Here is a 23,273-nt window from a genome sequence, read left to right on the forward strand (position 1 = left end):
GGCTTTCAAAGTCTCCATTGAGAAATCGGGTGTTATTCTGATAGGTTTGCCTTTATATGTCACTTGGCCTTTTTCCTTTGCTGCTCTTAATATTCTTTCTTTATTCTGTACGTTTAATTGTTTAATTATTATGTGGCAAGGGGACTTTTTTTGGGGGTCTAGTCTGTTTGGTGTTCTATAGGCTTCCTGTATCTTCATAGGCATTTCCTTCTTTAAGTTGGGAAAGTTTTCTTCTATGATGTTGTTGAATATATTTTCTGTGCCCTTGAGTTGGTATTCTTCTCCTTCTTCTACCCCTATTATTCGTAGGTTTGGTCTTTTCATGGTGTCCCAAATTTCTTGGACATTTTGGTTCATGACTTTGTTGACTTTAGTGTTTTCTTTGACTGATGAATCTATTTCTTCTATTGTATCTTCAATGCTAGAGATCCTCTCTTCCATCTCTTGCATTCTGTTGATTATACTTGCATCTGAAGTTCCCAATCGTTTTCTCAGATTTTCTATTTCCAGCATTCCCTCTGTTTGTGTCTTCTTCATTTTTTCTATTTCCCTTTTCAGGTCTTGGACTGTTTCCTTCATTTGTTTCATTGATTTTTCTTGATTTTCTTTCAGTATTTTATTGTTCTCTTCCAGGACTTTTTTGATTTCTTCTAATTTGTTTGCCCTTTCCTCTAGTTGTTTACAGCGTTCTTCAAATTTTTTTGTCTTTTCCTCTACATGAGCCTCTAGCTTCTTCATGATGACATTCATAAGGCTATTTTCTTCTGCTTCTTCCAATTTCTGATGTTCAGGTCTAGGTGTTGGAGGAGGGCTAGGGCCTGGTGATGGTGTATTGCTATTCATTTTGTTGTATGTGTTTCTGCCTTGACGTCTGCCCATCTCCTTGTGGTTCATTCCTGGCCTTATCCACCCACTTGGTTCAGACAGAGCTGACAGATTCAGGAAGTCTCTCTCTCTTGTCCAGATGGGAGCTCTCTTGTCCAAATTGGAAGTCCGGGGCAGGATGGGAGCTCTTGTTCAGAAGGGAAGTCCGGGGGAGGATGGGTGCTCTCCTCTCTCTCTCTCTCTCTCTCTCTCTCTCTCTCTCTCTCTCTCTCTCTCTCCTCCAAATGGGAAATCCGGGACAAGATGGGAGCTGGGGGCCAGCCTCTAAGTCTCAAGAAGAGGCTTGGGGCTCAGACAGATGGGCATGGGGGCAGGGCGTGGAGACTGCAGGGTCTGCCAGGGGTCTTGGAGAAGGGGATCCTTCCCGGTGGGGCTAGAAGGGAACCTGCCCGGTGACCAGAACCTGGGGCCAAGTTGGGCAGGTCTTTCCCGGGGTGGCCTGTGCCCAGAGATGGGGTCGGGGGCAAGCTAGGTCACTCACCTGTGCTTCAGAAGGGAAGTCCGGGGAAAGATGGGGGACTATCTGCTCAATTTTTAAAACATATCTAATATGACTACAAGTTCTATTGTAATGTCTAACTACTAACTTTCATTTCTTTATATCCTAATAGTTGGTAATAATAACATTCAAGGATCAGAAAATTGCATTGTTAAATGAACAGTATTAGTACAATTAGAAATATACATATAGAATTTTCTAACAATATCAATTTCAATATATATAATTTGTATACAATATAAAACAATCCAATCCAATGTAAAGTATTTAAAACTAGTAATTGTCTTTTTCTTCTTTACTTTTCTTTTCTTTCTTTCTCTTTTTTAAACAAGAACCTTAAATCTAATCTCCTTTGCTTAGCCTTTTTCCTAACACTTGACAACAACTTGTAACCAACCCCCCTAAACAATGAAAATTATCCCAGACCCAAAACCCATTATAAAGACCAAAAAACAACTCGCCCCACACCACCTCTTTGGGAATGTGGGCATCATATTCTTAAAATTGCTTCCTGCTTGGTATGGGCTAAGTTATCTTTATCCTGAAAGAAAAATTTTAGGTTAATTGTCAAATTCTAGGAAAGGTAACTATATCCTTCATTATCCAGTCTGTGTATAATGCCAAAGTTCAGGTTTTATCTCAAGTCCTTATTCAAGTAGTCTTTGAGACTGGATTATCTCAGCTAGTCATCTCAAAATTGCTCTGAGCACCTTGTAATTCAAACCTGATCTGTAGATGATGTTTGTCAGCTTAGTGATATTATTATTGTCCGCTTGGAATTATTGTTGTTGTGGGACCCCATCTTCTTCCTGGAGACTTCAGTTGATGTTAGTCACCTCAAAATCACATTTCAGTACAAGTAAAATACCACCATAAGTGTGTGTGTGTGTGCTTCTCTTCTTTGGGGTTTACTGCTGTGGTGTTATCTATTGCCTGTGTTTTAGTTGGTGTATCTGACTTCTATAGGTTGTAATTTTCCTTCTAGTGCTTTCTGTAGGGCTGGATTTGTGGATAGTTTTTTTTTAATCTGATTTTGTCTTGGAATGTCTTCTTCACTCCATCTATGGTGATTGAAAGTTTTGCTGGGTGTATCAATCTAGGCTGGCATCCATGGTCTCTTAGTGTCTGCATACATCTGTCCAGGTACTTCTGGCTTTCAAAGTCTGCATTGACAATCAGGTGTTACTCTGATGGGTTTGCCTTTATAAGTCACGTGGCCTTTTTCCTTTGCTGCTCTTAATATTCTTTCTTTATTCTGTAGGTTTAGTAGTTTAATTATTACGTGGTGAAGGAAATTTTTTGGGGGGTCTATTCTGTTTGGTGTTCTATAGGCTTTTTGATCTTCATAGGTATTTCCTTCTTTAAGTAGTGAAAGTTTTCTTCTATGATTTTGTTGAATATATTTTCTGTGTCTTTGAGTTAGTATCTCCTTCCTCAATCCCTATTATTCTTAGGTTTGGTCTTTTCATGGTGTCCCAGAGTTTTTGGACATTTTGTGTTATGACTCTTTTGGCTTCGGTATTTTCTATGACTGACAATCCATTTCCTCTATTGTATCCTCTACACCAGAGATCCTCTCTTCCATCTCTTGTATTCTGTTGGTTATGCTTGCATCTGTGTTTCCTGTTCATTTACTCAGATTTTCTATTTCCAGCATTCCTTCTGTTTGTATCTTCTTCATTGCTTCTATTTCCTTTTTCAGGTCTTGCACTGTTTCCCTCACCTGTTTAATTGCTTTGTCATGAGTTTCTTTAAGGGGTTTATTGATTTCTTCCAATTTTTTTGTCCTTTCCTCTATTTCTTTATATATTTCTTCTATTTTTGTATGTCTTTTTAACAATTTCTTTATTGATTTCTTCCACTTTTTTGTTTGTCTTTTCCTCAGTTTCATTTTTCATTTTTTCTTGAGAGGCCTCCAGCATCTTTATGATGCTATTCTTAAGGTTGCTTTATTCTGCTTCTTCTACCTTGTGATGTTCAGGTCTTGGTGTTGGAGGAGTGCTAAGTTTTGGTGATGCCATATTGCTCTTTGTGTTGTTGTATGTTCTTTTGCCTTGTCATCTGCCCATGTCCTCCTCTAATAGGCATAAGAGGTGCCTGTGTCTGAGTGAGTTTCTGTGGGTCTAATCTGTGCTTCTTCTTTCTGTGTCTCAGGCTTCCCCTCTGGGTCCAATCTTAGCTCTTGGTCTAATTGGAGCAAGCAGATTCTGTGTCTCAGGGAGCTTCTCTTGTGTCAGCCCAAGTTAGTTGATTCTTTGACTCACATAACTGCTCTTGGTCTTATCAGTGCTCTTTATCCAGTCAGAGCTGATAGATTCTGTGTTTCAGGAAACCTCTCTTTGTCCAATGAGAGGTGGCAGATTCTACTTCTCAGAAAGCCACTCTTGGTCTAATGAGGGCTGGCACATTCTCTGTCTCCTGAGGTCACTCTTGGTCCAATGACAACTCTTTGTCCAATTAGAGCTGGCAGTTTGGTTTCTGAGCCTCAGGAAGTGGCTGGGGTCTAAAGCAGATGGGTATGGGGCCAGAGCATGTAGATTGCTGGGTCCATTGGGGGATCTTGGTAAGGGGTGGCTTTCCCACAGGAGCCCTGCCTCCTTACCGGCAACTGAGGCAAAGTTGGGCAGAAGTCCTGGGTGAACAGTTGTTTCCCAGGCATGGGTCCTAGAGGCAGGACTCACTGATATGAACCAAGTCACTCAGCTCTAGGTCCACTGAGAGCTTGAGGTTCATTTCTAAGCTTCAGGAAGTGGCTGGGTTCTCAGGTGGATGGGTATGTGGGCAGAGCATTTGGATTAATGTAGATTGCAGAGTCTGCTGGGGTGTCTTGGTAAGGGGTGGCCTTCCTGCAGGAGCCCTGCGTGCTGGCCAGCAACTGGGGCAGAGTTGGGCAGGCTAGTTCTTATATCTTAAATCAACCCATTTCTATTTATCTATAAGTTGCCACATGGCTTTTGGCTTATTGGTACTGTTACGTCTTGCTTCCTCTGTGATGGCTAGCCACTCCTGACTCAGCCTTCCTCTTCCCAGAATTGTCTTCTCTGTTTATCCCATCTGTACTATACTTTATGCCTTGCTATTCACCAATAAGTGTTTTATTTATCAACCAAATCAGAGCAACACATTCACAGCATACAGAGCGATATCAACAGTGACTCCCCTTTTCTTTTTTTCCAAAAGGAAGGTTTTAACTTTAACATAGTAAAAATACATATAACAAAACTGTTAGCAAGCCAGAATTACAGTTACAATATCAAGCCTATTTAAAATATCTGGTCTATTTTTATTTGGCAAAATTAAAGAAGATATCCTATCCGTCCTATATTTGTGAGTCTAAGGTTTTATATCTAACTTATCTTTTATCATAACTAAGGACATTATAACTATCTAGTCTTCCACTACATCAAAGACCACAGAAGGATATACTATTACCTGAGAAATGGGAGAAGGATGCAAACAACTTTCAGGAGTCTTTTTTTTTTTTCGAGACAGGGTTTCTCTGTGTAGTTTTGCGCCTTTCCTGGAACTCACTTGGTAGTCCAGGCTGGCCTCGAACTCACAGAGATCCTCCTGGCTCTGCCTCCCGAGTGCTGGGATTAAAGGCGTGCGCCACCACCGCCCAGCTTTTCAGGAGTCTTATAAGAGTAGACAGAGACAGCTGGCAGCCTTGAGAGTCATCCAAATTTCCTCTGTAAATTTGGAACCTCTGTCTTCAGCCCACAGGCCTAGAGTTTCTCAGTCACTTCTCTCTATGTCCTGTAGGATGTCTGGCAGTTTCCTCTGCAAAGCAGGACCTGAAGGACCATTTTGCCAAGCAAAGTTCAGTGGTCCCCTTCCTATGTGTCCTGCATGTCCAGTCGATCAAGCAGTCTAGGCAAGAACAGTTTCTTGCCCAAATGACTATTTTTGCCAAGAAGAAGATAAACTCCATATAGAGTGCCCATTCTCTCTGAAGCAAATCAGTGCTGCCAGAAGCAGCCATGTCTTACTGTCCAGAAAGTGGAAATTTTTAAAACATTTTAAATGCAATGTTCTGTAGGTCTTTGAAGTGTTTGAAGATTACCTACCTAATTGAATTATATCTATGTATACCTAGAAAAGTTAACATGACTATAAGTTGGACTATCATAGAAGACTAATTATTAGCCTGTATTTTTTAATTATCCATTACAATCTAAATGAGTTACATAAACATAATACCTCAAATGAGAGTAGAAATATATATACAGTATAACAAAATTAAGTTTAAACTTGTATCAATAAACTAAATACATAGCAATATAAAATATTTCTAAACAAGTTGTTGCTCTTTAAAAGTTGATTCATTAATGCACACTTTCATCCTAATATATATATATATATAATATATATATATATATATATATATATATATATATATATATATATATATATATATTATCCTCTTTTTTCTTTAGAAAGAGATTGCATTTATAATCAACCTTCTTTAAATAAAAATATTGGTTTTTCTCGGTCCCACACCAGAGGGCTCTTTTGATATGGGACAGAAGAATCTCTCAAACTTTTGTTTTAGCAAAATGCTTGGGTTTAGAGAAGGAGTGAGCCAATTCCATCTCCAAAGCCAGCTTGGTATATTTGGGAATTTTTGTGTATCTTCTCATACTACTTCCTGTTGGAAGATGACACTGTATTCTTATGGGGAGATAAAGAAAATTTTAGTATTATGGAGTAGTCCGTGAGGCCATATTGTCTGAGCCAGTTGCCTTGAAACCATTCTGGATGTTGGATGATCTGGGCCAAGATGTCATTGCAGACCTTTCAGAGGATCTTAGCTGGTAAACCTGATGTATCTTAATCTGGAACAAATCCATAGCCTCTTGCTTTCTGTGGAAGCAAAAGCAGAGCCTCCTTTCCAAAGCAACATATACTTAGATCCAAATTTTGAAGTCAAGGTACCTTTAAAATATATATATTGGTTTATTTGAGCAGCCTTTACAATCAAATGTCTTTCTGCAGTTAAAAGTCCTGAAGACAACACAATCCAGATTGTCTGTGTGATATTCCTCTTTATGTGACTTGCTTTTTATATTACTTTTACTTTCTCTTTAAAGATTTTATTTTTTAAAACTATTTCTTTATATAACTGTATATATTACTTTTTTTCTCTCTTCCAAGCCTACATACATTTTTATACACTTTGTAAACCATTTAGAGTTTTATCCCATCTGAATCTGTCTTATTGTGGATCTATTGCTTTAAACTGTGGCATTCTTGGCCCACCTCAGCTTTCCAACATGGTGGAACTATCTTTACCACCAGATTTAGGGGAATCATGCATACCGCCAGACTCTGGGAGGCAATGAGTCTGTGCGTCTATCAAAGCAGCATTTAGCCCAGAAATCTTTTTTTTTTTGTACTAGCAAAAGCGATATCGACCATGCAGCATACTGCATGGCTTGGAATCTGCAATGCTGCAGGTTAAGCCTGCATGCCACAAACATGCCATAAAGTAGCTCAAGCATGCAGGCTGCTGCTAAATTGAGAAAGACAACTAGGAAGCTATTTTTTAAGCTTTCTCAGGTTTTGGGTGGAAACACTTGCCCCACGTTCTGGCGCCATATGTAGCTGAAGTTTTCCTGTGTGCACCCAGCTCCTGCAGCTGCTCAGACCCAAGTAAACACACAGAGACTTATATTACTTATAAACTGTATGGCCATTGCAGGCTTCTTGATATCTAGTTCTTATATCTTAAATTAACCCATTTCTATTAATTTATAAGTTGCCACGTGGCTTGTGGCTTACAAGTACTTTCACATCTTGCTTCCTTTGTGCTGGCTGGTGACTCCTGACTCAGCCTTCCTCTTCGCAGAATTCTCTTCTCTGCTTATCTCACCTATACTATACTTCCGGCCTGGCTACTGGCCAATCAGTGTTTAATTTATCAACCAAATCAGAGCAACACATTCAGAGCATACAGAATGATATCCACAGCAGTCTAAAGTTCTGGGGAGCTCATTATGCAAATTTTTAATGAATTGTGTTTTCTGGATTAGGACTGTGAGTGTGGAGATATCAGGCACCAGCTTATTCTGGAGGAACATCCAAAAAGCCAATACAGGTGCTTGAAAACATGAGCTGGGATTTGGAGTACAGTGATGGCACTAAGTGTGTGATGTTCTGAGGACTGCACCAGGGAGAGGGGATATAAATTCTGCAAATAGCTAGCTAGCCCTGGAACTGGGGAGATATCAGGTACATCATTGCTTACACTGTATACATCTGGAAAAGCCAGTGCAGACACTATGTGAGAGGAGATATGCTGGATAGGTATAGAAATGGTGCTGATGGCTAAGGTTTGGTGAGTATCATCCAGACAACCAGTGATTCATCTTTGCTCCCAGAGCTAGGCTTTGGAGTGTGGAGGTGTGGCAGGACTACTTGAATGTGAAGGAAGTCAGCAGGGAAAGCTGGAGGAGGAGCTTTCACACTCAACTTAGGCCTAGGGCTATGGAAAGGGCTCTGTAAGGTGATTTTCTGTGGAACTCTCCAGGAATATCTGGCAAAAGAACAGTAGGTTTTGGGGCAACAAACCATGAATGACATTGGAGGAGCACTGGCAAGCCAACATCTGGGAAGCATCGTCATGCAAATCTAATCAATAATTACATATTTAAAGCTATTCTTAGGAATGTCAAGATAGCACAGGTGAAGAGGGTTCTAGGGGAACTCACAAATAAGGAAGTGATATCAACAGTCAATGAAGTATTTTACAAATGCTTTTAAATATATCTAAAAGCCTTATTTTCACTCAGCCAATATGTATCATTTTAAAAAGTGAAAAACATACTAAACACTAAAATGGCAAATTGTTACAAATAAACAGAAATATTTAAAAATTAATAAATACTGAATTAAAATGTAAGACTTTTCACAGGACTGTAAAGGATACTATTAACTCCTTATAACAATAAATGGTTCCAAATAATGCTACTATGAACATAATTGAGTATGTGTCCTTGTGGTATGATTGAGCATTCCTTGGGTATATGCCCAAGAGTGGTATAGCTGGGTCTTGAGAGAGGTTGTTTCCCAATTTTTTGAGAAATGCACCATACTGATTTCCAAAGTGGCTGTACAAGTTTGCATTCCCACCAACAGTGTAGGGGTGTTCCTCTTTCTCCATATCTTTTCCAACATAAGCTGTATTCAGTGTTTTTGATATTAGCCATTGTGACAGGTATAAGGTGGTATCTCAGAGTCGTTTTGATTTGCATCTCCCTGATGACTAAAGATGCTGAGCAATTCCTTACATGTCTTTCAGCCATTTGAAATTTTTCCTTTGAGGACTGTCTGTTTAGCTTTAGAGCCCTTTTTTTAATTGGACTGTTAGGTATTTTGATGTCTAATTTCTTGAGTTCTTTATATATTCTGGATACCAGCTCTCTGTCAGATATGGGGTTGGTGTAGATCTTTTCTCATTCTGTAGGCTGTCATTTTGTCTTATTGACCGTGTCTTTTGCCCTACAAAAGCTTCACAGTTTCAAGAGGTCCCATTTATTAACTGTTCCTCACAGTGTCTGTGTTACTTGCGTTATATTTAGGAAGTGGTCTCCGGTGCGAATGTGTTCAAGACTACTTCCTACTTTCTCTTCTATCAGGTTCAGAGTAACTGGATTTACATTGAGGTCTTTGATCCACTTGGACTTAAGCTTTGTGCATGGTGACAGATATGGATCTATTTGCAATCTTTCTCAGAACATTGGGAATCAATCTACCTCAAGACTCAGTGATACCACTTTTGAGCATTTACCCAAAGGATGCTCAGTCTTACCAGAGGGATACTTGCTCATCTATGTTCACAGCAGCATTATATGTAATAGCCAGAACCTGGAAACAACCTAGGTGCACTTCAACCAAAGAATGGATAAAGAAAGTGTGGTACACATACACAATGGAGTAGTACACAGCAGAGAAAAACATGACATCACGAGGTTTGCAGGCAAATGAAGGGAACTAGAAAATATCATTGTGAGTGAGGTAACTCAGACTCAGAAAGACAAACATGGTATGTACTCACTCATAAGTGGATACTAGATGTAAAGCAAAGGATAACCAGACTGTAAACCACAGCTCCAGGGAGGCTAGCTAGTATGGGTGACCCTAGGTAGGAAGTATAGATCAACCAGCGATGAAGAAATGGATGAGATCTACATGAGCAAACTGGGGATGGGGGGATGCACAGTGTAGACATGCAGAGTTAGGCCTAGGAGAGTGCAGACAGTAGGAGTGAGCTTGGTTCTGGGAGTAGAAGAGGGAATATCCAGTGTGACCTGTTCAAGGTCAGGGGAGTTGGGTATACTGCTGACAGGGGAGGCTCAGATTTTCTCTCAAAGGAAAGACTTCGCTTGATCTACACATACTTAGCTATCTAGGCCTCTTAGTAGGCATATTGCACATCTGGGCTTACTACTGGGGGAACTCACCAGGAAATTTGGTGAAAGAGCTGTCTGATTAGGACCAGGCTTAAAGGGTAAACATTGCACAAGCAGGGGAATATCTGTGGACCTTTCAAGCAAAGTTGGTACAAGATCTGTGCACAGGAGATAGGCCTGGTGTGGATAGATGGCATAGGCAGGCTGGGATGTAGGGGAACTAAACAAAAATAGCAAGTGCAGGAGCTACATTATGGGACTTAGGCCTGGGATTTCATAGATGGTGCTGGCAGGAGAAGTTCAGGGAAATTCTTCAAGCAAAGCTGATGTATAGGCTTCATCTAGAGTGTGGGGGTGGCACTGGCTCTTAGGGAATTCTCCAGCTACAGTTAAATGAAGGATCCATGTGACTAGGCATTTGAGGGCAGAGATACTGCAGTTGGATTTGATTCTGGGGAAGTTCACCTTAGAGAAAGCCAGAGCAAGAGCTTCACAGTCCATCACTGACAGAACACATAGGTAAGGAATCAAGGCAGAAACTTGGAGACAAGGAACTGAAGCACAGACCATGAAGGAACACTGCCTTGCTCTCCATGGCTACCTCAGCTTGATTCCTTGTGCAACTCACAAACACCTGTGTCACACACAGTGGACTAGATGCTTGCAGGTTAATCATTACTCAAGAGAATGATCCACACACTTTCTATTTTGCTTTGTTTTGCTTTTTGAGACAGGTTTTCTCTGTGTACCCTGCCTGCCCTGGAACGCACTCTGTAGAACAAGCTGGACTTGAATCCAGAGAGAACCACCTGCCTCTGCCTTCTAAGTGCTGAGATCAAAGGCATGCACCACCACATTGAGCTTCCACACACTCTCTTAAAGGCCAGTTTCCTGAAGGCATTTACTCAATAAAGTTTACTCTTTCAGATGAATCAAGATTGCATCAAGATGACAGAAAAAAAAAAAACCTATCTGGCATAGCCAGGTTCCATCACATTCCATCACAACCTGCCAAAGATCTGGGGAGCATATTCCATGTGGTACTGAATTTTCAGTAAGCACAAACACAAGATTATACGGTAAATAGAATCTTGATTCACAGTTTCAAATCCCTTAAGATCATGTAATATATATCATGCCTGAGACCCATGAATTCCTTCTAGAAAGTCTAGAAGACCCCTTCGTGAAACTGAATATGAACTTGATGCTTCAATGGAGACAGTAGAATGTGGGAAGACAGGACCTTGATGTGCTTGCCATAGAAATCTACATGTATATTTTGTAGAGAGCTCAAGAAAGAGGCTACAAGCCGGGCAGTGGTGGCACACGCCTTTAATGCCAGCTTCAGGGGGAAGAGGCAGGTGGATCTCTGTAAGTCTGAGGCAAGCCTTTTCTACCTATGTGCCACTCAACCGAAGAATGGATAAAGAAAATGTGGTACACATCACAATGGAGTACTTCACAGCAGAGAAAAACATGACATCATGAGGTTTGCAGGCAAATGAAGGGAACTAGAAAATGTCATCGTGAGTGAGGTAACCCAGACTCAGAAAGACAAACATGGTATGTACTCACTCATAAGTGGATACTAGGTGTAAAGCAAAGGATAACCAGACTGCAACCCACAGCTCCAGGGAGGCTAGATAGTATGGATGACCCTAGGAAGGAAGTATGGAAAAACCAGCAATGAAGAAATGGATGAGATCTACATGAGCAAATGGGATGAGGAGAGGTAATGGAGGACAAGGGATGGGAAATGAGAGCTTAGGGGATAGAGAGGTTCAACCTGGAATGGGAACAGAGTGGGAGAGCAAGGAAAGAGATTCCATGATAATTGAAGACACCATGCGAATTGGGAGAAGCAGAGTGCTAGTGAGATTTCCAGTAATTCCCAGGACTCCACCATAGACTACTGGCAATAGTGGAGAGGGTGCCTGAGCTGACCTACTCTGGTGATCGGATGCCTGAATATCCTAACTGTCTTGATAGAACCCTCATCCAGTGACTGATGGAAGCAGATGGAGAGATCCACGGCCACATCCCAGGTGCAGCTCCAGGATTCTAATCAGAGAGAGAGAGAGGAGGGATGCTATGAGCAAGAGATATTGAGATCATGATTAGAAAATGTACAGAGACAATTAGCCAAACTAGTGGAAACACATGAACTGTGGACCAATAGCTGAGGAGCCCCCATGGTACTGGACTAGTCCCTCTGGGTAATCGAGACAGTGGTTTAGATTGAACTGTTTAGGGCGCCCCCAGGCAGTGGGATCGGGACCTGTCCCTAGTGCATGAGCAGGCTTTGTATGTAGAGTCTAGGGCCTATGGTGAGACACTTTGCACAGCATTGGTGCAGGGAGAAGGGGTTTGGACCTGCCTCAACTGAATATACCAGGCACTGCCTTCTCCCCATGGGAGACATTGCCTCCCATGGGAGGAAGAAGGAATGGGGGAGAGAGGAAAACGGGTTGGTGTGAGGAGGGAGGAGAGGGGAATCGGTGGTTGGTATGTAAAATGAATAGAAAATCTCTTACAAAAAAAAACCCGAGAGGAATAAACGTAACTCAGAGAATAGAGAAAGGAGAACAAAAAAACAAACAAATAAAAACTCGCCAAAACAAAACAAACAATCCAATAAAACCAAAACAATAAATGTTTCCATTGCTTTTGAAAAAAGTTAATAATAGCAGTGAAAAAATACTTGTGCTTGGCAGGTATTAATTTCCCACGTTGTAGAAAGCTTTGAAAAATGGCAAATTCCATTCTTTGAGAAACTGTTACACTCGAGAGGCATAGTAATACATGCGTTTAATCTCCACACTCAAGAAGCATGCCGATATCTGTGAGTTTGAGGCCAATCTCATATGCATAGTAATGTTCAGTCCAAAGTTATACTATGAGACTATGATTCAAACTAACCAACCAACCACCCAACAAAACAAACAAACCATCCAACTACAGTCATGTGTTTACTATAAAACAGTAACAAAACAATTTATTCTTTAGTTTAAGAGGAAGAAAAACAGATTAATTTCCCTCAGTAGCAATAATGCTAATTTGAGTTAGATTACACTTGTTTCCCACATTCTGAAAATATTTACATAAAATGTCTTTTGGATTGTTTTCCTTTATGCCTGCCAAGGATTGTTAGCTGTAGGTAATGGTCAATATGGACACTTTAGCTGAAGAACATGGCTTACATTCCAATTCTGTAATTAACTTCATATGAAAGGGTGCTATTTTCTTTATGGAAATTTTGAAATTCATGATGACATATTTTGGGTAATTTAAAAAATATTCCTTTCTTCAAGAAGGAGCAGATAAGATGGTTTTATACACTTTAGTTATCTTTCCTCCTGAAAAAGAATAGTCTGTGGTGGCAATAAAATCCAAGCATTTGAAAAAAATGGCTAAATAATGGCATTACAGATATCCATGTAATCTTTCAACATTGTGAGGGTGAGGCATGCCTTCAGAGCTTTAAGCCACGTGGGTGCAGATTTAATGTAACATTGAGTCTAAAATATGACTGGGAATGAGGAGAAAACTAGGGATAGTAGGAACATATGCTTAATAACTGGTTCAGACTGGGGAGTAGTTTCCTTCAGTAGTCTCTAAAATTTTTCTAAAACATCACATATTTAAAATAAAAGTCCTAGTTAAAATAAATTCTTCCAATTTCAATTCATGGATTTTTTTCTATTAGTTTAGTCCTTAATGATAACACAGTAAATATAAGACACCACATTAAGTATTACCTTCACCTTCAGCTCTGACTTACCTAACAGCAAGTGTGTTCTAAGTAGTATATTTTTTACACTCCCTGGTATTGAGAGCCACTGGTAGCAAAAGTCCATGGGAGTATAAAGCAGTGACAATTAGAGTTCAGAAGGTCAACCTATCAGAACAAAGGGTTCTGTTAAAGGAAACTGTCATGCAAGGCTGGTCTATATCACATCAATCATTAATCCAGTCTGTTGGAGGTAATCCCTCATTTGAGCTTCCATTTTTCAAAGAAACTCTACTATGTTTCAAGTTGATCAAGAGTAGAGAGCACAATCACCAAATGGGGTTTGTAGCAGAGGTCTCAAACAAAGGCATGTTGTGCATGTCAGCAAAATTCTTCTTTTCTTTATTTTCATGAGACCTGGTTTCAGAGTACCTCTGGCTTTCTGGGAGCTCACTATGTAGACAAGTCACACCTAGAACTCACAGAGATCGGGCTGCCTCTCCCTCCCATTGCTGAGATTAAAGTTATGGTTCACCACACCCAGATGATCAGCTGACATTTTTGCCAAGCTCTTGAGCACCTGGATGATGCTTTTCAGGCCATATTTATTTCCAGCAGAATCTGGGGTTTATCACTTGCTAACAAATGCTGTTTGAATTCTTCTGTCTAAGAAGGCAGGCTGTGGAATCTTCCATGTTGGTCACATGAAAACAACAACATGCACTTTTATACAGTAGGGCTACACCATGCTTTTTATGAAATATTCTTGTTTTCCCGTTTCCTGTAACAGGATGTTTATGCACTTCCCATTGATCTCCACAGCTCACTCTAAGAAATTCACCCTGATTTTGATATCAGTGTGCTCTGGAAGCTGCCATGTAGCAGAAAGTGTAGGTTTTCTTCATTGCTTATTATACCACAGATACATTATGAAGTACAAAGAGATAAGGTTTAAAAAGAAAGTCAAACTTTCCTTCTCTTTTTACCACTCATTTACACACTGTGGCTATTTTTAACTATATGCTTACAGTATGGTATGTTCTCAAGATGTGACCACAGTAAGAAATAACATTGTGTAAATTTACGTAGCTTTATATCAGTTTGTAAGAACTTAAGAGTTACCTGGAAAGAAGAAGCTCAATTACGGGATCCTCTCCATCAAATTGCCTATAGTCAAGTCTATAGGACATTTTCTTGGTTAGTAATTTTCTTGATTAGTATCTTATGTAGGATGTCCTGGCAGAAGGTGGGCAGTACAAAACCTGGGCCTCTGGTAATGGATGATATAAAAATGCACATTGAACAAGCTATGGGGGTCAACTCAGTAAGCTGTGTTTTTCCATGGCTCCTGCTTGATTCATTTTCTGTCTTTGGTTTCTTCCTTGAGTGCCTGCCCTAGTCTATTGAGATGATGCACTATGATGTGGCAACGTGAGCCACATGAACCATTTCCTCTCCAAGTTGAATTTGGTCATGTTGCTTTTATCACAACAATAGAAACCCTAACTAGTATCATCAAAGTAACAGAGTTTGAGGTAAAACACAGAAAGAGAAAAGGAGGACATTTTTCTATTCCAAACAAAATACCCCATGATTTTATTTACATATAATCTGTTATTACTGACAATATTTACTTTGTGTCTCTATCTAAGATGTTTCTAGAAGGTAAGATGGTCACAAAGTCTCCAATGAAGACACTTTGCTCAAAGTGAAATGTCTATTCTTCCAATACACACACCCTGAAGGGCAAGGAATGGGGAATGAGAGCTTATTTTTTTTCAAATAACTATATCTGCTATGCCCATCAGGCATTGTATTACTTATCTGATGCATGATTTCAAAAAGTAAATTCCTCTTTTGAAGACTATTCACATACAAAAGGAAGTTATGCACACTGGTCCTTTATGGCCAAATATAGCTAGGAAGTTGTATTCTTTGCTCATAATCCACCATTCAGCCTTAGTAGCCATGGAAACAAGAATTTTTAAAGTGAGTTAATACTCTGTCTACTGCCAGTCACTAACATTTGGTCTTACTACAAGGGAAAAAGAGGCAAGTATTTTACATTCCCGGGTGTTTTTATTAATCACATTCTTTTTCACAGGACAAAGAATGCCAGAAAGGGCCATTGACATGTGGGTAAGTGTATGTAAACGCTACTGAATATCGTGGCTAGAAGCCCCACGTGGGACTGCAGGTAATCATTGAGCTGCCCTGCAGGTTTTAATTGTGTAGGTCCCTGATGTTGAGTTTATGAATTAACCTCTCTCTGTTGTATCCTTACCTACAAAATTTGGGAAATGACTAGATGGATGTCCTTAGATAGTCAGATGTATGAATACTCCTGAAGTGTTTAAATGAGGTTCTTCTTAAGCCAAGGACAAGAGTGAATGGAAAGGATTGTGGGATCTAGGGGTTGGAGAGACACTGCTCTGAGCTGAAATGTCTGCCTAATAGAATTTCTTTTCCTGAAGGTTTTCCCACTCTTCTTCTGACTGGAGATATGGGCATTTACTGTTAATAGGAAGAACGTCTGTGATCCTGCCACCTTCTAAATGAATCTTCTTATCCATAATACACAAAGGTATTAAAAACTTTATGTTATATATGGGAGCTTTCAAATATGGTCTTATGAATCAAATGCATCTACTCCATGTGTTTCAAACACAGGAAGAAACAGATACTACCAAGCTAGCTTGTTTTTTTTTTTTTCTGGAACAACAGCAATCTTCATTGTGTTTTCAGTACTGCCTCACAGCATACTGTTCTTGTAGTCCATTGCCTCGGGCCTACCTTGGAAAGGAAGATGATGTGGGCAGGGTGTTACCCAAGCCACCATGAATTGTGAACTCATCTTGCTGATGAAACCTCCCTAGTAGAAAAGCTCCTGCCTTCTTTCAGTCAGGAAGCACATTCTACAGAGACTTTAGAGCAGGGGGTAGCTGTTTAGGGAAGGTTTCCTGGCAAGGAGATCCAGTGTGTAGGCCCCTTCAACCTTCTGTATGCACAGTTAGCAGTGACATTATCCAAATGCCTAGTGAGTAAATGACTCACCTCCTTCCTTCATCCTAAGATTGGAATTGAGAAAGGGTGCAAAGAAGTTAGATCAAAGTTATAATACAGAGTGTAAATTGTCTGTGAAAGAAGATATTGGCTCAAAAAAAATATGTCAGGATTCTTTTTGTTTCACTGAAATGAAGCTAATTATCTAAAGATGAAATTTTAAGTAAGAGATGGGCTATAATTGGAAATATCCACTTTTATAGATTTAAATGAATTTATGTGTTAATTATCCATTTCCCCTATTCCTCTGACTCACTCTCTGGACAATTTTACACATAGATTTTGGTTTACAGATACCAAAGAAGAATTCAGGGTTTTGTGCGTGTTAGATAATCACTTTACCACTGAGCTCTATCCCCAGCTATATTACAGATAGACGTTGATGAGCATACTCTTCTGGTTTCAATTATAAAATAGGTATAGCCTTCTTTAGAGAAGTGTACATTTCTGTAAAATTCACAAGGAGGAACAGCATTGCACACTATCATTTATGAGGTGTATCATTATGTACAGATCAATTTGTATACACATATATATATATACAAAAATTTATGTCAAGTGTGTTATTATTTTTACATAAATGAGTTTACTATGTGAATTATTTTCATTTTCTTTCATAGATGATTTCAGTTTGTAACAGTCATGAAATGTTATAGTACTATATTTTAGAAATGACAATTAATTTGAGCATTCCTCTGCTTTTTCCTCTCTTTATGGTATTAAAATATTTACAAATTGCAAATACAGGTAAAATAAGCATGTCATTACATATGATATTGCAAACTCTCTTCTCATTGTCAGTTCTAAGCACTGAAATTCCTAGTCAACAAATATTATTATTTACTCTGTGAAGAATAATAATCTGTACATAGACCACTGAAACATCTCTGTGTGACAACAGGGACAAGGTATGAGAGCTCAGTGCTGTATAAGCCATGACTCCCTCTGTTTTCCTGCCTTCCCTTGTAGTCTCACTGACTCTATTCTTCTTTGATGCCTTCTTCAGATTTGCCAAAATGAAGGAGTTCATCTTCAAGTTCAGTGGCCTGATTTGCAGTACAGCAGCTTTGGTGTTCGAAATCATTCTTGCAAACAGCCAATGCTGGCGCCTGTGGGAGTTTAACAACGAGGGTGTGCAATTTGTGTCAATTGGACTCTGGAAAGCTTATTACGCTCAGGAATTTAACATCTCTGGGTCTATGACCAGGATGTTGGTTCACACCCCTCTCAATTCAACCTGGAACAAGTCATCGGAATTTCAGTATTTACAAGTCCTGATAGCTTGGGCCATTTTGATGAAACTCCTAGTCGTGATTTTCACTTCAGTGGCCATTAAGATCAGCTGTCTGGAAGATCCACTCATTGAGATCCAGCTGTTTTGCTACAAGATGTCTGCCATAACTTTGGCTGTGAGCAGCCTTTTCACGCTTGTTACTGTGACCTTGAACCACCTGGTAGATATCTATGGGCAAATCACTCTTGACTTTTCACCTGACTTTCCCGTTAAAAAGGAGGACATTATAAAGAAACACTGCACAAATGTGTTCCCAATGGGTGTCCTGATAGCCACGATGTCACTCTTTGGCGTGATTATGTTTCTCTATGAGATGATCTCTTTGAGAGTGCAGAGTCAGGTGAAGTCCCAGTGTGCTTCCAACCTGGCTGAGCAAGTGATCTGAAGTGAGGGCTCTGGCATTTTAACATCTGCCAGGAGAATCCTTGAAGAAATTGCCCATTTGTACACAGTACTGTGTAATCACCAATTTATTCTGTATTAAATATCAACTTGATTTCTGGGAGTGTGTCTAAGTTTTATTCCTTCCTTTCTGTCAAATGCATTCCATCCTTTAAATGTTTTCACATACTAAACTGTAGGTCATGATCTCATTTGATACTGCCATCAAGCAATAGCAAGAAACAGTACAGTATAAAGGCATGTTTCCTAAGTAAACCTAGTGAATCCCATGAGAAATGTGGTTTGCAAGAAAGCAGACACCTCAACACCAAAAAAGAAACCCCATTCTTGTGTGGAGACACTTAAGTATTCATATCTCTGACACGTAGAGCAGGATGTTTTAGCCTTGGCACTGCTGGTAGAGTAGGATGCTCTCTTGGAGAAAGAAGGCAATGCTGTTCACTGAGTATGCTAGTGTCATCTCTCTTCTGTCGCTATTAGAAGGCAGTAGCCAAACCTATTTCCCCAGTTGTGAATAAATGCCACAAATGCCCAGGCATTTCCAGTGTGCTCTGATGGTCCATGTGGTGGGTAGTACATGGTCATTCTAATCTATCAGCCCTCCCTCAGGACCGTAAAAAAATCCTAGTTTTCTTTCTGGGAACATTAGTCCCTATTCTTTATCAGGTCAGCTTTCTGAGTGTGTGTTATACTGTGTGAATACTTTCTCTCAGTGGATCTAGATCAGTGGTTCTCAACCTGTAGACTGTGGCCCCTTTTCGGAGTTAAGTGACCCTTTCTCCAGGATTGCATAAGACCATTGGAAAACACAGATATTTATATAATGATTAATAACAATAGAAAATTGCAGTTATAAAGTAGTAATGAAAATAATTTTATGGTTGGGGGTCACTCCAACTTGGGAAGTGTATTAGAGAGTCACAGCATAAGGAAGTTTGAGAACAACTGACCTAGATCTTCCTTCTCCATCACCACCACCCACCATATCATATACCTGATTCATTTCTCTGACAAAATACATAACATGGGCAAGTAAAGGAAGATAAGTTTATATTGGCTCTTAATTTGAGAAAATACACATCATGACTGAGAGATCATGGGGGTAAGAGTCCCAAGATGCTTGCTACATTGCATTAGTAGTAAGAGAGCAGGGAGTGTAGTTAGTGCACTGCAGATGCTCACCTATCTCTCTGCATGTTATGCAGCCAGGATCCTCATTCCAAGGAATGATGCTACTCAATTTCAGATGGTTCTTCTGAGCCCAATTAACCTCATCTTAATCTCTTTGAGACATTACCATAGGCTTCTGTATTTCTTGATTTTAGATACTGTTCACTCAACATTCAATATTAACCATTCCTAATCCACTTCTTGACAATTTATGGTCCAACTATATCATTTTTATTACATGATTTTTTGTTGTTGTTGTTGTGTGTGTATGTGTGTGTTGTACAGGAAACTTTGTTCCATGGCTTGTGGTGACCTTATAGGGGATTTGGTAAGCTGTAGCCATCTAGGGGTATATAAATCTCATTAATTCAAGTGGACAAATAATGTGTGTGCTGGAAATTAAACCCACACAGGACAGAAAGTAGAGTGATGGGTGAAGATGGTAGATTCACAAATATAGATCTGTGTCAAGGAATTTTAAACTGGAAGCCACTGGGATTGAAACTAACAGAGATATGAGTGTTCCTGACAGAAAGTAACTATTATAAACTCAATATACCCAGACTCAATTGAGCACAGAAGAAAGAACTGATGTCAGGAACTGTTTTGATTATGAGCAATGTGTGGCTGAATACAACATATAGAATCATAGAACAAAAAGACTTCTAAACATGTATGTGAGATTATTTAGGCTAAGATAAGTGAGGTGGATGATATATGATAAATATGGGTGGCATCATTCCATGAGCAGTGGACTCAGACTGCATAAAAAAGAAGACATCTAGAAGATGAGAAACATTCATAGCTCTCTGTTCCCTGGTGACAGGCACAGAGTGACCAGAAGCATTATAATTCCTACACTATACACTCTCTGCTGTTACAGTGCCCTCAAACTGTGAGAAAATAATGTTCAAATATCCACTCTTTCCTTTCTGTCATCATGTCAGATATTTTCACAACAATAAGACAGGTAAGTATTGTAGAATAGTGGTCCTTGGAATAGAATTGTTCAAGTTAATTTTATAAACGTAACCACGAACTTATTAATCTTTTGGAATCAGTACTTGGGTAATGTGGAAATATTTGGACCTATGCCTTACAAATGCACTCAGATATTTTATAAAAGAGTTTAATTGGCCATTCCATGGGGAGTGTGCAATTCTAGAAGGATGTGGAGAGTTGGAAACTGCTCATGAGTATTCAAAGAGGATCAAGGACTATAAGGTGAAAGGGGCCGGTTTTCATTCATGTTCTATGCTGGCACAAAGCTGGCTGCATTTTTACCTGTGTCTTGAAAACCTGAATATGGTTGAACTTAAATTTGTAGAATAATTTGTCCTGTGGAGGACATTACAAAGCATGATTGCCTTCAGGTTGTGGCACAGGAAATGATCAGGATACTTACACAGGTTTATAATATAAAAAAATCAGCAATTAGGACTAAAACCACAGTCATTAGAAAACAAAGAGTCCTAATTGAAACCCTGTTTGAAAAGTTCTTTGCAGCTGGAATTCACCCACCTAGGGATTTACCTCCCTGTGGTCAGCACACAGAAGCTGCCATAAAGAAAATCTACAAGGAACTCATTACCCTCATTTATGGTTACTCTAATGCCTGCAGAGGGGTTTGGGGTGTTTCTTGCCTGTATTCCTCCTCTCATAAGTACAAAGCTCAAAACTATCACAATGTGGCTTTTATGATTTTTCTTAAATCACATGATCACTTGGGGTTGTAATTATTTTCAAAGATTCACTCTATGATAGATGGTACCTCACCAGCACAACACAGTTATCAACTGGCTGTTCCAGATCCTATATTTACACAGACAAGTGTGTCCTAATGCAACCTTCTTGACTGGCATGAAGAGTCTACTTTCCAACCAAGGGCTCCCTTCTTTCTGGTCAATACCTGGAAACATCATGTCTTCTCAGCAAGAATTAGCCAGAACTCCATTTGCACACAGTCTGGTGCCATCCAATGTTAATCTCTGAGAAAGGGCAATGGAGGGAAGGCGAGGGAAATTTTTTATACTAAAAAATTACGCCTGTCTTCTTTAAGAAAGGATGCTCATTTCTCACACCAACCAGGAGATTGGAACTGATAAAATCTGCTAACAGGCAGGAACCAGAGACAACAGAAACTGTTCAAGGAACACTTCCTTAGGACCAATCTTGAAGGAGAGGGACTCAGGAGGTGGCATTGCCTGTCAAAACAATCTGACCTCAGGTTCAGAGCAGATTCCCATCTAGAGTGCACCTCCCATCCCCTTGTGCACTAGTTCACAACCTGTGTTTTGAGACCCGTTTGACAACCCTCTATCTCCAAAAATATTTACAATACAATTCATTAAATTAACAATATTACAGTGATGAAGTAGCCATGAAAAATTTTATGGTTATGTGCTGTGGGATGTTCTCTATTGCAAATGTGTTGCTCTGATTGGTTAGTAAATAAAACACTGATTGGCCAGTAGTCAGGCAGGAGGAAGTATAGGCAGGACAAAGAGGAGAAGAATTCTGGGAAGTGGAAGGCTGATTCAGAGACACTGCCAGCCGCTGCCATGACAAACTGCATGTGAAGATCCTGGTAAGCCATGAGCCACTGGCAAGGTATAGATTTATAGAAATGGATTAATTTAAGATATAAGAACAGTTAGCAAGAAGCCTGGTAGGTCCATACAGTTTGTAAGCATTACAAGTCTCTGTGTTTACTTGGTTGGGTCTGAGCGGCTGTGGGACTGGTGAGTGATAGAGATTTGTCCTGACTGTGGGCCAGGCAGGAAAACTCTAGCTACAGTTAGGGGACACTACAACATGAGGAACTCTATTAGATGGTTGCAGCATTAGAAAGGTTGAGAATCCCTAGTCTATAGGATACTGTGTGACGGTTTTAATAAAGTTTATGTGGTTTTGCTTCTTTTTCTTTCCCTGTGCCCAGAGACTATCTGTTTCTCTGTCAATTTGCGACTGTTAGGGACTCTCACAATTGTTCACTCCTGTGGGGAGTTGTTTTTGTGTCTTTCTCAAATCCATACCTTTTAATTTCTATCAGAAGCCTTCACATCTCTGTCAGTGTCACTTTCGGCAGGCAGCTACTGCATGCTTTTCCTACCTCAGGTCTGGAATCGTCCTGCTCTGTCTAGTACCCTTCTCTACTCAATTGTTATTTCCCTTTCCTGTCTTTCTGAGTTTTCATTCCAGGACCTAAGTTCTTAACCCAAATGAAACTGGATGATACCTTCAAGTTTTGACCCCTCACTCAAGACCCATGTAACACACCTAAGACTTGACTCTTTTTTTTTTATTTTGCAATAAAATTCAGTTCTACATATCAGCCACAGATTCCCTTGTTCTCCCCCCTCTCCCCCCTCACCTTATCCCCAGCCCACCCCCTATTCCCATCTCCTCCAGGGCAAAGCTTCCCCCAGGGACTGAGATCAACCTGGTAAACTCTGTCCAGGCAGGCCCAGTCCCCTCCTCCCTGGCCGAGCCAAGCCATCCTACATAGGCCCCAGGTTTCAAACAGCCAACTCATCCAATGAGCACAGGACCCGGTCCCACTGCCTGGATGCCTCCCAAACAAATCAAGCCAATCAATTGTCTCACCCTTTCAGAGGGCCTGATCCAGTTGGTGACACCTCAGCCATTGGTTCATAGTTCATGTGTTTCCATTCGTTTGGCTATTTGTCCCTGTGCTTTATCCAACCTTGGTCTCAACAATTCTCGCTCATATAAACCCTCCTCATTCTCGCTAATTGGACTCCCAGAGATCCAACCGGAGCCTAGCCATGGATCTCTGCATCCAGATCCCTCAGTAGT

General features: G+C 40.1%; 1 protein-coding gene across 1 annotated transcript; it reads left to right on the forward strand.

Annotated features, from left to right (window-relative positions):
* Positions 1-15,472: 15,472 nt before the first annotated feature.
* On the forward strand, positions 15,473-18,267 carry LOC131899721 (uncharacterized). Its single transcript, XM_059251203.1, has 3 exons — positions 15,473-15,577; positions 16,000-16,109; positions 17,595-18,267. Exons 2-3 carry the CDS (start codon positions 16,081-16,083, stop codon positions 18,265-18,267), a joined length of 702 nt encoding a protein of 233 aa, XP_059107186.1. The 5' UTR covers positions 15,473-15,577; positions 16,000-16,080.
* Positions 18,268-23,273: the final 5,006 nt, after the last annotated feature.

The sequence above is a fragment of the Peromyscus eremicus genome, chromosome X (genome assembly GCF_949786415.1).
Source record: "Peromyscus eremicus chromosome X, PerEre_H2_v1, whole genome shotgun sequence".
In the NCBI taxonomy this organism is placed as follows: domain Eukaryota; kingdom Metazoa; phylum Chordata; class Mammalia; order Rodentia; family Cricetidae; genus Peromyscus; species Peromyscus eremicus.